The 11380-nt window shown below is 39.7% G+C and overlaps 1 protein-coding gene across 1 annotated transcript; it reads left to right on the forward strand.

Annotated features, from left to right (window-relative positions):
• Nucleotides 1-896: 896 nt before the first annotated feature.
• On the forward strand, nucleotides 897-1211 carry LOC138886093 (uncharacterized). The gene has a single exon (XM_070167124.1). The coding sequence runs from the start codon at nucleotides 897-899 to the stop codon at nucleotides 1209-1211; it is 315 nt and encodes a 104-aa protein (XP_070023225.1).
• The last annotated feature ends 10169 nt before the right edge of the window (nucleotides 1212-11380 follow it).

Genomic DNA, 11380 nt, shown 5'->3' on the forward strand with positions numbered 1-11380 from the left:
GCCCTGCGATGGGTAGCATGGTCCTCCCGACTTCGGGAATACACGAGGATATCATCAATAAACACTATTACAAAGGAGTTTAGAAAGGCCTTGAAGACTCAATTCATAAGATCCATGAAAGTTGTCGGGGCATTTGTTAGCCCAAAAGACATTACCATAAATTCAAAGTGCCCATACCGAGTTCTGAAGGCTATTTTTGGAATATCCTCCTCCTTTACGCATCTCTAACACATGATCCTAACTTGGCACCACAAGATTCGGGGTTCTGAGTAGGAAATTCACGGGGCCTTACATATAGATTCAGAGGAAGATGACATACCAAAAGAGATTATTAAAGAAGTAGAGAATTTTGAGAACAGACCTAAGTCCAACCTGGATGAAACAGAAGTTGTCAACCTGGGAGATGCAGAAAACGTCAAAGAAACACGAATCAACGTCCACTAATCACCGTTAGAAAAGAAGGAATACACAGAATTTCTAAGGGAATATGAGGACATATTCGCCTAGTCGTATGATGACATGATTGGTCTATGTTCGTCTATTGTGGCTCACAAACTTCCAACCGATCCAAACATGTCCGCCGGTAAAGCAAAAGCTCAGGAAATTCAAGCCTAATATGAGTCTGAAAATCAAGGAAGAAGTCACTAAGCAAGTCAAAGCTAAGGTTCTCAGGGTAGTAGAATACCTGACATGGTTAGCCAACATCGTGCCGGTACCAAAGAAGCACGGGAAGGTCCGAGTCTGTGTCGACTACCGGGATCTCAATCGGACCAGTACAAAAGATGACTTCCCTTTGCCAAATATACACATCCTGATTAACAATTGCGCCAAGCATGAGCTACAGTCATTCATAGATTGCTTCGCTAGTTATCATCAGATCTGGATGGATGAGGAAAATGATAGAGAATCACAGAAAGTGGCACAAGAAGTTTTCATTTGCTCTATTGGGGTATCGCACCATAGTCCACACATCAAATGGGGCAACCCCCTATATGTTGGTTTATGGTACAGAAGCCGTCATTCCTGCCGAAGTAGAAATTTCTTCCCTAAGGATCATACAGGAAGATGAGCTCGATGAGGCAGAGTGGGTGGAAAGTCGTTATGAGCAACTAGACCTTATAGATGGGAAAAGAATAAATGCAGTCTGTCAAGGTCAACTTTATCAGAATAGAATGTCCAAAGCCGTCAATAAAAGAGTCAATCCGAGATAGTTCACACCGGGGCAACTAATGTTAAAGAAGATTTTCCCGCATCAAGAGGAAGCCAAAGGGAAGTCCTCTCTCAACTGGCAGGGTCCGTACATGGTTAACTGGGTTCTGACAGGAGGAGCCCTCATACTTGTAGAAATGAAGGAAGTTTGGCCAAGGCCGATTAATTCAGATGCAATCAAGCGTTACTATATATAATCTTTATGCTTCCTTTATATGATATAAACTGAACTACGCCTGACTTGATTCCCATTTAAGATGGGATACGTAGGCAGCCCTATGGGTTCGGTCACAATTCAATAAAATTTCCATTTTCCCCGCAATTGAAAACTAGGGCATAATTTTGAGGAGGACCCTCAAAATTCCGAAGTTGATTTCAGCCAATCATCACAAGCAATAGTCAAAAGCATCAACCCATTAAACTAGGGAAGAATTTTGAGGAGGACCCTCAAAATTCCATAGCAAGAGAGGTTGCAATGTCCTGAACCACGTCACAGTTATCGGTCCATCTAAAAAATTATTATTATTATGCCACATTTTACTAAATCATGCATTTCTATTACTGAAATTGCCTTGTTTAGCTATGCTACCCCAATGATATATACAGTATCACCAGTTCAATGTCGAGCAGGTCATGCACAGCCAACGGGGGGTATGAACTAACCGCCCCCATTTTTACAAAACTCACGATTTTTATTTGGATGCAGGCACTAGAATTACAAAATCATCAAATGTACTATACACTCACGAGACAAACACTGTTCAGGAATACAACTCTCAGAACCATTGCACTTACTCACAGTTGCTATCTGCAACGTAACAGTGTCCCCAGCAGGCACAATATCCCAATCTGCTATCAGCTAAGAAAGCTCTATTACCATTTGCTATCTTATTTTCTGCATAAGGCTAATATTCTTCCTTCTGAGACTAAGCACTGTCTCCATCTTCATTTTTGCATTGCATAAGGCTACCATTTTGCCTTCCGAGACTAATCTCTATCTCCATCTGCATTTCTGCATTGCATAAGGCTACCATTATGCCTTCCGAGACTAAGCTCCGTCTCCATCTACATTCTTGCATTGCATAAGGCTACCATTCTGCCTTCTGAGGCTAAGCGCTATCTCCATCTGCATTTCTGCATTGCATAAGGCTACCATTCTACCTTCCGAGGTTAAGCTCTACCTCCATCTGTTTTTGCATGGCTGAAAGATCGCCACTTTATTTACATTTGCATGGCTAAAAGATCACCATCTTATTTATGCTTGTATGGCTAAAAGATCACCACGTTATTTACATTTGCATGGCTGAAAGATCGCCACTTCTATATTTGCATGGCTGAAAGATCGCCACTTTATTTACATTTGGATGGCTGAAAGATTGTCGCCTCTACATTTACTTGGCTGAAAGATCGCCACCTCTACATTTTTCATGGATGAAAGATCGACACCTCCTGCATTGCATAGGCTGAAAGATCGCCAAATACTGCATATCATGGGCTTAAAGATAGCCAAAATTATCCGAAGGTGTCATTGTTCGGAGGCACCATTTCATAGCCCGAGAACACCATGTCATGGCCTAAGGACCCCTTTTAATATTTAGCATATCATTATTCAAAGGCATCATGGTTCGGAGGCATCATTCTCATAGCCCGAGAGCGTTATTTCATGGCCTGCGAATCCTTTATTATACGCTTCATGGCCCAAGACATTAGGGTCTAAGGACGTCATCCTAACTGTCCAAATACAACATTCATGGTCAGAAGCCCATGCCCACTGGCAAGCTAGACAAGTGGAAAATCCTATTGAGTGAATTTGACATTGTCTACGTGACGCAGAAGGCAATCAAGGGATACGCACTAGTAGATCACCTTGTTGAAAATCCCGTGGACGGAGAGTACGAACCCCTAAAAACGTATTTTCCCGACTAAGAGGTATCGTTCATAGGAGAAGACACTGCAGAATCCTATGATGGTTGGAGAATGTTTTTTGATGGAGAAACAAATTTCAAAGGAGTTGGCATAGGAGTAGTCCTAGTATCGGAAACCGGTCAACATTACCCGGTGTCTGCCAAACTCAAATTCCCGTCCACCAACAATATGGCTGAATACGAAGCTTACATCTTAGGGCTCACGATGGCCATCGACATGAACATTAAAGAATTGCTAGTGATTGGAGATTCAGACTTGCTTATACATCAGGTCTGAGAAGAGTGTGCAACCAAGAAATCCAAGATACTCCCATATTTGCATCATGTACAGGAATTGAGAAAGAGGTTCACAAAGACGAAATTCCAACATGTTCCCAGAGTCCAGAATGAGTTCGCCGATGCATTGGCTACCCTATCATACATGATACAACATCCAGACAAGAACTTCATTGATCCCATTCCAGTAAAGATTTATGATCAGCCAGCTTATTGTGCCCATGTTGAAGAAGAAGCAGACGGAAAGCCTTGGTCTCATGATATCAAGGAATATTTGGCAAAAGGCGAATACTCAGAACTTGCAAATCCTACTCAGAAACGCACACTTCGGAGGTTGTCCAATAATTTATTTCATATCGAAGGAATCCTATATAGGAGGACTCCCGATTTGGGATTACTAAGGTGTGTCGACGCAAGGAAGCATCCAGGCTACTAGAGGAAATTCACGCTGGGACCTGTGGTCCACATATGAACGGCTCTGTCTTAGAAAAGAAGATACTCCGAGCTGGTTACTTTTGGATGACTATGGAGACGGACTGCATCCAGTATGTCTAAAAATGCCACTGCTGCCAGATACTTTCAGACATGATAAAGGTACCTCTGAATGAGCTTAATGCAACAAGCTCGCCATGGCCGTTCACCGCTTGGGGAATGGATGTTATTAGACGAATCGAGCCTGCTGCTTCCAACGGACACAGGTTCATCCTTGTAGCCATCGACTATTTTACCAAATGGGTCGAAGCAACATCTTACAGAGCAGTGACTATGAAAGTCATGGCAGACTTTGTCCGCGACCGCATTGTTTGTCGATTCGGAATTCCAGAGTCAATCATCACCGATAATGGCTCCAACCTCAATAGTGACTTGATGAAATCTATGCGTGAAACCATCAAAATCAAACATAAGAATTCCATAGCCTATAGGCCGTAGATGAATGGAGCTATAGAGGCCACCAATAAGAATAATACTAAGGAAAATGATAGAGAAGCATAAGCAGTGGCACGAGAAGCTATTATTTGCTCTATTGGGTATCGCACCACAGTCCGCACATTAACCGTGGCAACCCCTTATATGCTGGTTTATGGTACAGAAGCCGTCATTCCCGCCGAGGTGGAAATTCTTTCATTAAGAATCATATAGGAAACAGAGCTCGACGATGTAGAATGGGTGAAGAGTCGTTACGAGCAGCTAGCTCTTATAGATGGAAAGAGAATGAATGCAGTTTGCCACGGTCAGCTTTATCATAACAGGATGTCCAGAGCCTTCAACAAAAGAGTCAAGCCAAGACAGTTCACACATGGACAGTTGGTGTTAAAGAAAATTTTCCTGCATCAAGATGAAGCCAAAGGGAAGTTCTCTCCCAATTGGCAGGGTCCATACATGGTTCACCGGGTCCTGACAGGAGGAGCCCTCAAACTTGCAGAAATGGACGGAGAAGTCTGGCCAAAGACGATCAATTCAGATGCAGTCAAGCATTACTATGTGTAATCTTATGCTTTCCTATATGATGTAAATTGAACTACGCTTGACCTGATTCCCGTTTAAGAGGGGATACGTAGGCAGCCCTATGCGTTCGGTCACAATTCAATAAAATTTTCATTTCCCCCTACGATTGGAAACTGGGGTAGAATTTTGAGGAGGACTCTCAAAATTTCAAAATTGATTTCAGCCAATTATCACTAGCAGTAGTCAAAAGCAGCAACGTAGAAAACTAGGGCAGAATTTTGAGGAGGACCCTCAAAATTCCTTAGCAAGAAAGGTTGCAATGTCCTGAACCATGTCATAGTCGTCGGTTCATCTAAAGAAAACTATTCTTAATTATGTACTTATGTTATGCTTTTACTAAATCATACATGTTTATTACAAAAATTGCCATGTTTAGCAATGCTATCCCAGTGATATATACAGTACCACCGGATCAAAGCCGAGCCGGTCAAGTAAAGCGAGCGGGGATACGAACTAACCTTCCCCCTCTACGAAACTCATGATTTTTCTTTGGAGGCAATCACTTGGGTTGCAAAATCATCAAATATACTATACCCTTATATTGTTCAGGAATACAACTCTCAGAAATGTTGCATTTACTCATAGCTATCAGCTAAGAAAGCTGTATTACCATTTGCTATTTGTACTTTTTGCATAAGGCTACCATTCTGCCTTCCGAAACTAAGCTCTATCTCCATCTACATTTCTGCATTGCACAAGGCTACTATTCTACCTTCCGAGACTAAGCTCTATCTCCGTCTGCATTTCTGCATTGCATAAGGCTACCATTCTGCCTTCCGAGGTTAAGCTCTACCTCCATCTGTATTCCTGCATTGCATAAGGCTACTATTCTGCCTTCCGAGGTTATGCTCTACCTCTATCTACAATCTTGCATTGCCTAAGGCTACCATTCTGCCTTCCGAGGTTTACCTCTACCTCCATTCCGTATTTGCATGGCTGAAATATCACCGCCTTATTTACATTTGCATGGCTGAAAGATCGCCACCTTATTTATATTTGCATGGCTGAAAGATCGCCAACTTTACATTTGCATGGCTGAACGATCGCCACCTCCTACATTGCATAAGGCTACCATTCTGCCTTCCGAGGTTAAGCTCTACCTCCATCTGCATTCTTGCATTGCATAAGGCTACCATTCTTCCTTCCGAGGTTAAGCTCTACCTCCATACCGCATTTGCATAGCTGAAAGATCGCCGCCTTACTTACATTTGCATGGCTAAAAGACCGCCTCCTCTACATTTGCATGGCTGAAAGATCGCCACCTTATTTACATTTGCATGGCTGAAAGATCGCTACCTTTACATCTACATGGCTGAATGATTGCCACGTTCTGCATTACATAGGCTGAAAGATTGCCAAACTCTACATCTCATGGGCTGAAAGATCGCCAAACTGTCCAATGGCATCATTGTTCGGAGGCACCATTTTCATAGCCCGAGAACACCATGCCATGGCCTGAGGACCCCCTTTTTTAATCTTTTGCATATCATTATTCAAAGGCATCATAGTTCGGAGGCATCATTCTCATAGCCCGAGAGCATCATTTCATGGTCTGCGAATCCTTTATTACACTCTTCATGGCCCAGGACATCATGGTCTAAGGACGTCATCCTAACCATCCGAAGACAGACATTCATGGTCCGACGGGAATTCACATCATGTTTAAATTTACGCACAATATACGCTTGTGTTACTTATTTGCAGGTGAACCGGCGAGTAATGGCTATCTCGGCAGGAGCAATTGCGCTCCAGTTCTCGCAGCCCTATCAGACTTCAACCATTCGCCCCGTCCTAAATACTGCGTCCGTTATTGAAAGTCTCCATCGGCATACTCCGTCGACGGATCCTGAACTACATATGGCCTGATTCCTGTAGGACCAGTGATATGTAGGGAACTCAGAAACCAAAGCACGACGTAAGTATCCTCGAACCATTTCGTTCGGTCAAAATTGGACATCATATCTTTACCTGACAACTCTTTCATCATTCTCGAGTATAGAGGGGCAGATGTTGATACCTAATTTTTTCCTGTATATTTTTCATATGCAAAATACCTTCAAAATAGCATGTATATGCATATGTAAGCATATTCAAACGTTTTATTTTTTTTCCTTAATTTTTAGATATTTTTAAATCGATTTACTGCCTAGTTTTACCAAGTAAAACCCAATAATTATTCCCAAAATTATCATTTTTGGTGATTCATTTATTGGATTCACATATTTATACTAAAATATAGCTAATATAATATTTGCATAATTTTACAAATTTATTTAGTATTTTTTAAAGCTAAATTGCATATAATTTCAATATTAGCCCCATTTAGATTTATTTACGTTTATGTCCATAAAAATTAGGGCCGAAATTTTTAATTTAATAATTATCTATTTATAATCATTTTAGTACTTTTAATTTATTTCCAGAAATTATTTTTACTATTTTTATAAAGTAAATAAGGGAAAAGTGGCTATTTAAATGTTAGCCCATTCTCATTTCAATTTTGGCCGGATTTGGCACCCCAATTATACCCAACCTGAGGCCCAATTACCCTTATCCAAATCCTAATCTACCAGACCCACAACCCTTTTTAAACAACCCGCCCGAATCCCCATTCAATCCAGGTCGTTGATCAAAATGATCGACGACCACCATTTAACCTTTACTTTTTAATTCCCCATTACCCCCAAACCCTAGTCATTTTCTTATCTGCAGCCGCTTTCGAACCCCCTTCTATCCTAATCTCTCTCAAAATCCCTCTCAAACCCTAGCCGCCACCTTCAACCACCACCCTAAAATCGCCTGAATCAATGGCTTCCAAAGCCATTAAAGGCCTGTATCTACCTCCTATGATTTCTACCTGCCTGATTATCATGTTTTCAAGTCCAGACCTTAAAGAAGTTTTGGTCTAGACCTGGGTTGATTTTAGTTCTATGGCTGTCTCCGACCTTGCTCCGGCCAACCATGGTTATTCGAGCCTGATCTTGACGTCTCTTGCTTAGATAAATGACTTTCCAAGCCTTTCTCACCATCTGGATTATTCTGAAACCCTAACCTTCGAGGTTCTTCCGATTCTTTTAGATCCGTTGTAGACCTGTGTTTACTCTAAACTTCTAAACATTTTCTCAAAGTTTCTTTCAAAACTTTACCTTCAGAACCTTTATCTTTTTCGATTTAGGGTTTGGTTAAGTTATTTAGAAGCTTTCTCTAATCTTTAGCATGTTCTACTGTGTTTCTTTATATTGTTATTCTACTGGAGTGTGCATGATTAAAAGTCTTAGTTCCTTCTTGAGTTTTCTGATTTTATTTTGTTGATATTTTGCCTGATTTACTTGTTTTCATCTCTATACTCGAGTGATGGTGAAAACCCTAAAATGTGGTGTTCATTCGAGTCCTGAGACTATTTGCTATGTGATTTACTCGTTTGTCATACTCTGAATTTGATGGGTTTCAAAACCCTAATTCTTTTGAACCTATTCAAGTTCTGAAGTTGCTTCACCTGTTGCTCGACTGAATTTCAAAATCTTTTGTTTCTTTATACGATTATAACTTCCTGCTGAACTCTATAAGGTCTTTTACTTGACCCCTTTTGCATGTTATTTGATACTCTCTCTTTTCTCTATTACTAAATTACTGAAATTGGCCTATGTGACTACCATGTTTCGGTAGTCCACTACTTACTAATTTTGTGATTGCGTGACACTTCTCTTTGTCATAGATTCAGCCTTGCATGCCTAATGTTTATGCACTCTTTATATGCTGAATTTCCCTCTGAAATGACCTTCAATTGTGGACTGATTTCAAACATCCTTGTGCAATTCTTATTGATTCTTTCCTTGTTTTACTGATTTCCCTGTTTCTTGGACCAATTTGAACACTTTCCTTTGAACTTTAGATTCCTACCTTTTCTACTCAATTTGAATAATTCCCTTACCTTGATTACATTGGTATTTTATTCATATAGACCTTTCCTTGATTAGAATCTGATGAACCTGGTCTATATTACCTATTGTATACTTATATTGTGCCGAAGTTACTTCCTTATTGGTCATAGTCAGCCTTATGTGATTGCTTTCCTTATTTAGTATTTACATGTTACTGTTTAATTTTAACTTCTTAATTAAAGGAAGCTCTTATACTTATTGATTTTAATTGGTACACAGTTCCATAATTATTTTCTTGCCTTATATTTCTGCTTGTTTTCACACTATAAATACCATGCTCTTTCATTAACAAACAGAGACGAACACACTTAGTTTTGAAATTACTTACATTCAAAAACATACTCTTGCTTTACTACTTGTACTGTGGCCTGTCTTCAAGTCCTGCTACCTGCTTTTACTATATTTTGCTTTTCTAAACTGGTATGTTCTGATTGAGATTTCAGCATCAACAACAATATGTTTACTTAATACTTTTGCCTTCTTGTCTGCCTACTACTTGTGATTAATTCAGTACTTATTTTAGCATGTTGTAATCTCCTTCTACCTATTTTGAATCTATTATGTGTCCTAAACCCCTACCCCAATATGTTTGATACGGATGGCTTGTTTGAGGAATGACAGTACTAAGTATTGCTGTCGATGACTCAAATTTGATTCCCCTTGCATCATAGCCTCTGTGTTATCATTATCTGTTGTGTATTCTGGTTGATTTTGTAATTATAAAAGCACTCCTTATTGTTGTGCATGCCTAGAATTAACTACTGCCTAAGTACATAGGCTCTCTGCAAGTTCACAACCCCTAAATTCCCTTTGTATGAAATTATCAACTTGATTATGTCTGTTTCCCAGCACTTCTTTCCCTCTCCTTTATTCCCTCAGTACTCTGTTTCTTCACTTTCACTCTCTCTTAGATTTAAGTTCTTCCCCCCTCTTGTGAGTCTTGCCTTGGGACCCTCAGAACTCCCTCTAAACTTGGACACTTGAGGGTAGGCCCTTCCACACTACACTTGTCCCAATTCTGGTAATACAATTTGGGTTTGAGCACTGCCCGGAGTCCCATTGAGGCTCTTAGGGAACTTTGACACACTCAAATTGAAGAAAGGCTTTGGATCAATGGTCTTTGAGTTGGTTTATCTTGTAACTCAGAGAAGAAGTCAAGAATCAGGCCTCCTCCAGTTGTACCTTCTTTGTATTTTTTCTTTCTGATGTAATTTATTTTGGTTTGTAATAAGTTGTAATAAACACTTGGGGCTGGCTAGTGAAAAAGGGTGGGTGACTATGCATGCAAAGGGTAAAAATCATGCCTATAGGACTGTTCTAATTCTGCATATTCAACTACATATAGATACCATGCCTATAGGAATGTTTTAATTTCTGCATACTCAACTACATATAGAAACTATGCCTATAGGAATGTTTTAACTTCTGCATACTCAACTACATATAGATACCATATCTATAAGGCTTATACATATAGATACCATGTCCACAAGGTTTTCTACATTTCGACACTATGTTTATAAGGCTTTAAAATCAGCAATGCATAGAAAGCATTCCTATAGGAGTTTCTAAATGAATCTGATTCGCTTCACTCAGTGTTAGCTATAAAATCAGTAATGGTAGATGCTATCCCCGGCAGAATCTACAACCAATTTATTTATTTTTGTGCATTCTGCATCTCTTTTAATAATCAGAGTCCCTCACTTAGCCAGTTTAACAAGTATGCATATAGGATTTCAAATAATTCATTCCAAGTTTTACTGTCTCATTACCTTCTGAATTTGGTAGATATCATGACTATAAGACCCCGTCTAAACACTTAGGCAATCCTTAGAGCAATAATTAAAATTGAATCTACTTCTGTGAATTATTACAACCAGCAGACAGGCCTGATTCGAACTTTTTATCTGAGTTATGCAATAAACTAACTGCCTCAACAATCTCATCTCCATCGTATTTAATGCTTCTAAATCAGACTTAAACAGTACATGCAAGACATGCTATTTTATGTGTTTTGATGAGGTATACATGAGCCTCTGTTTGTTTATATGTTTCCCCCTAACATGCATATGTGTTTTGTATGTCGCTCTAGAATTTTTTAATTTGAAACTCCAAATAAGCCTAACATCACTCCCTTTTAGGAGTAGTAGTCCTAAGTGCCTCCGGGACTGATAGGCATGGAACGAGTAATAGCATACTATAAGTAATCGAGACCAATTCACGCTTTAATACCTTAACGGGGTGGAAAGGGTAGATATGGATATGTTGACCATGCGATAATATCACGTGTATCCCCTCATTGAGGAGTGATTATCGGACATTATGTGGGATGATCCATATTTTTAATAAACCTAGGACCCCCCCCCCTCTCTTTATTCTTTAGCATTTCAATTATTTCTTTTAAAGAATTAGCTTTTCTATTTGTTCTTTCAAACTTTGTTTACTTTCAAACCATTATGTGAAATTCCCTCTTATTTGAGCCTTATTTGTCTACATGTTAATTGCACCAAATTCACAATAATT

The sequence above is a fragment of the Nicotiana sylvestris genome, chromosome 2 (assembly GCF_000393655.2).
Source record: "Nicotiana sylvestris chromosome 2, ASM39365v2, whole genome shotgun sequence".
Classification (NCBI taxonomy): Eukaryota; Viridiplantae; Streptophyta; class Magnoliopsida; order Solanales; family Solanaceae; genus Nicotiana; species Nicotiana sylvestris.

Bases quoted from the DNA above. Each gene is read 5' to 3' on its own strand.
- LOC138886093 (XM_070167124.1), top strand. From the start codon at position 897: ATGATAGAGAATCACAGAAAGTGGCACAAGAAGTTTTCATTTGCTCTA.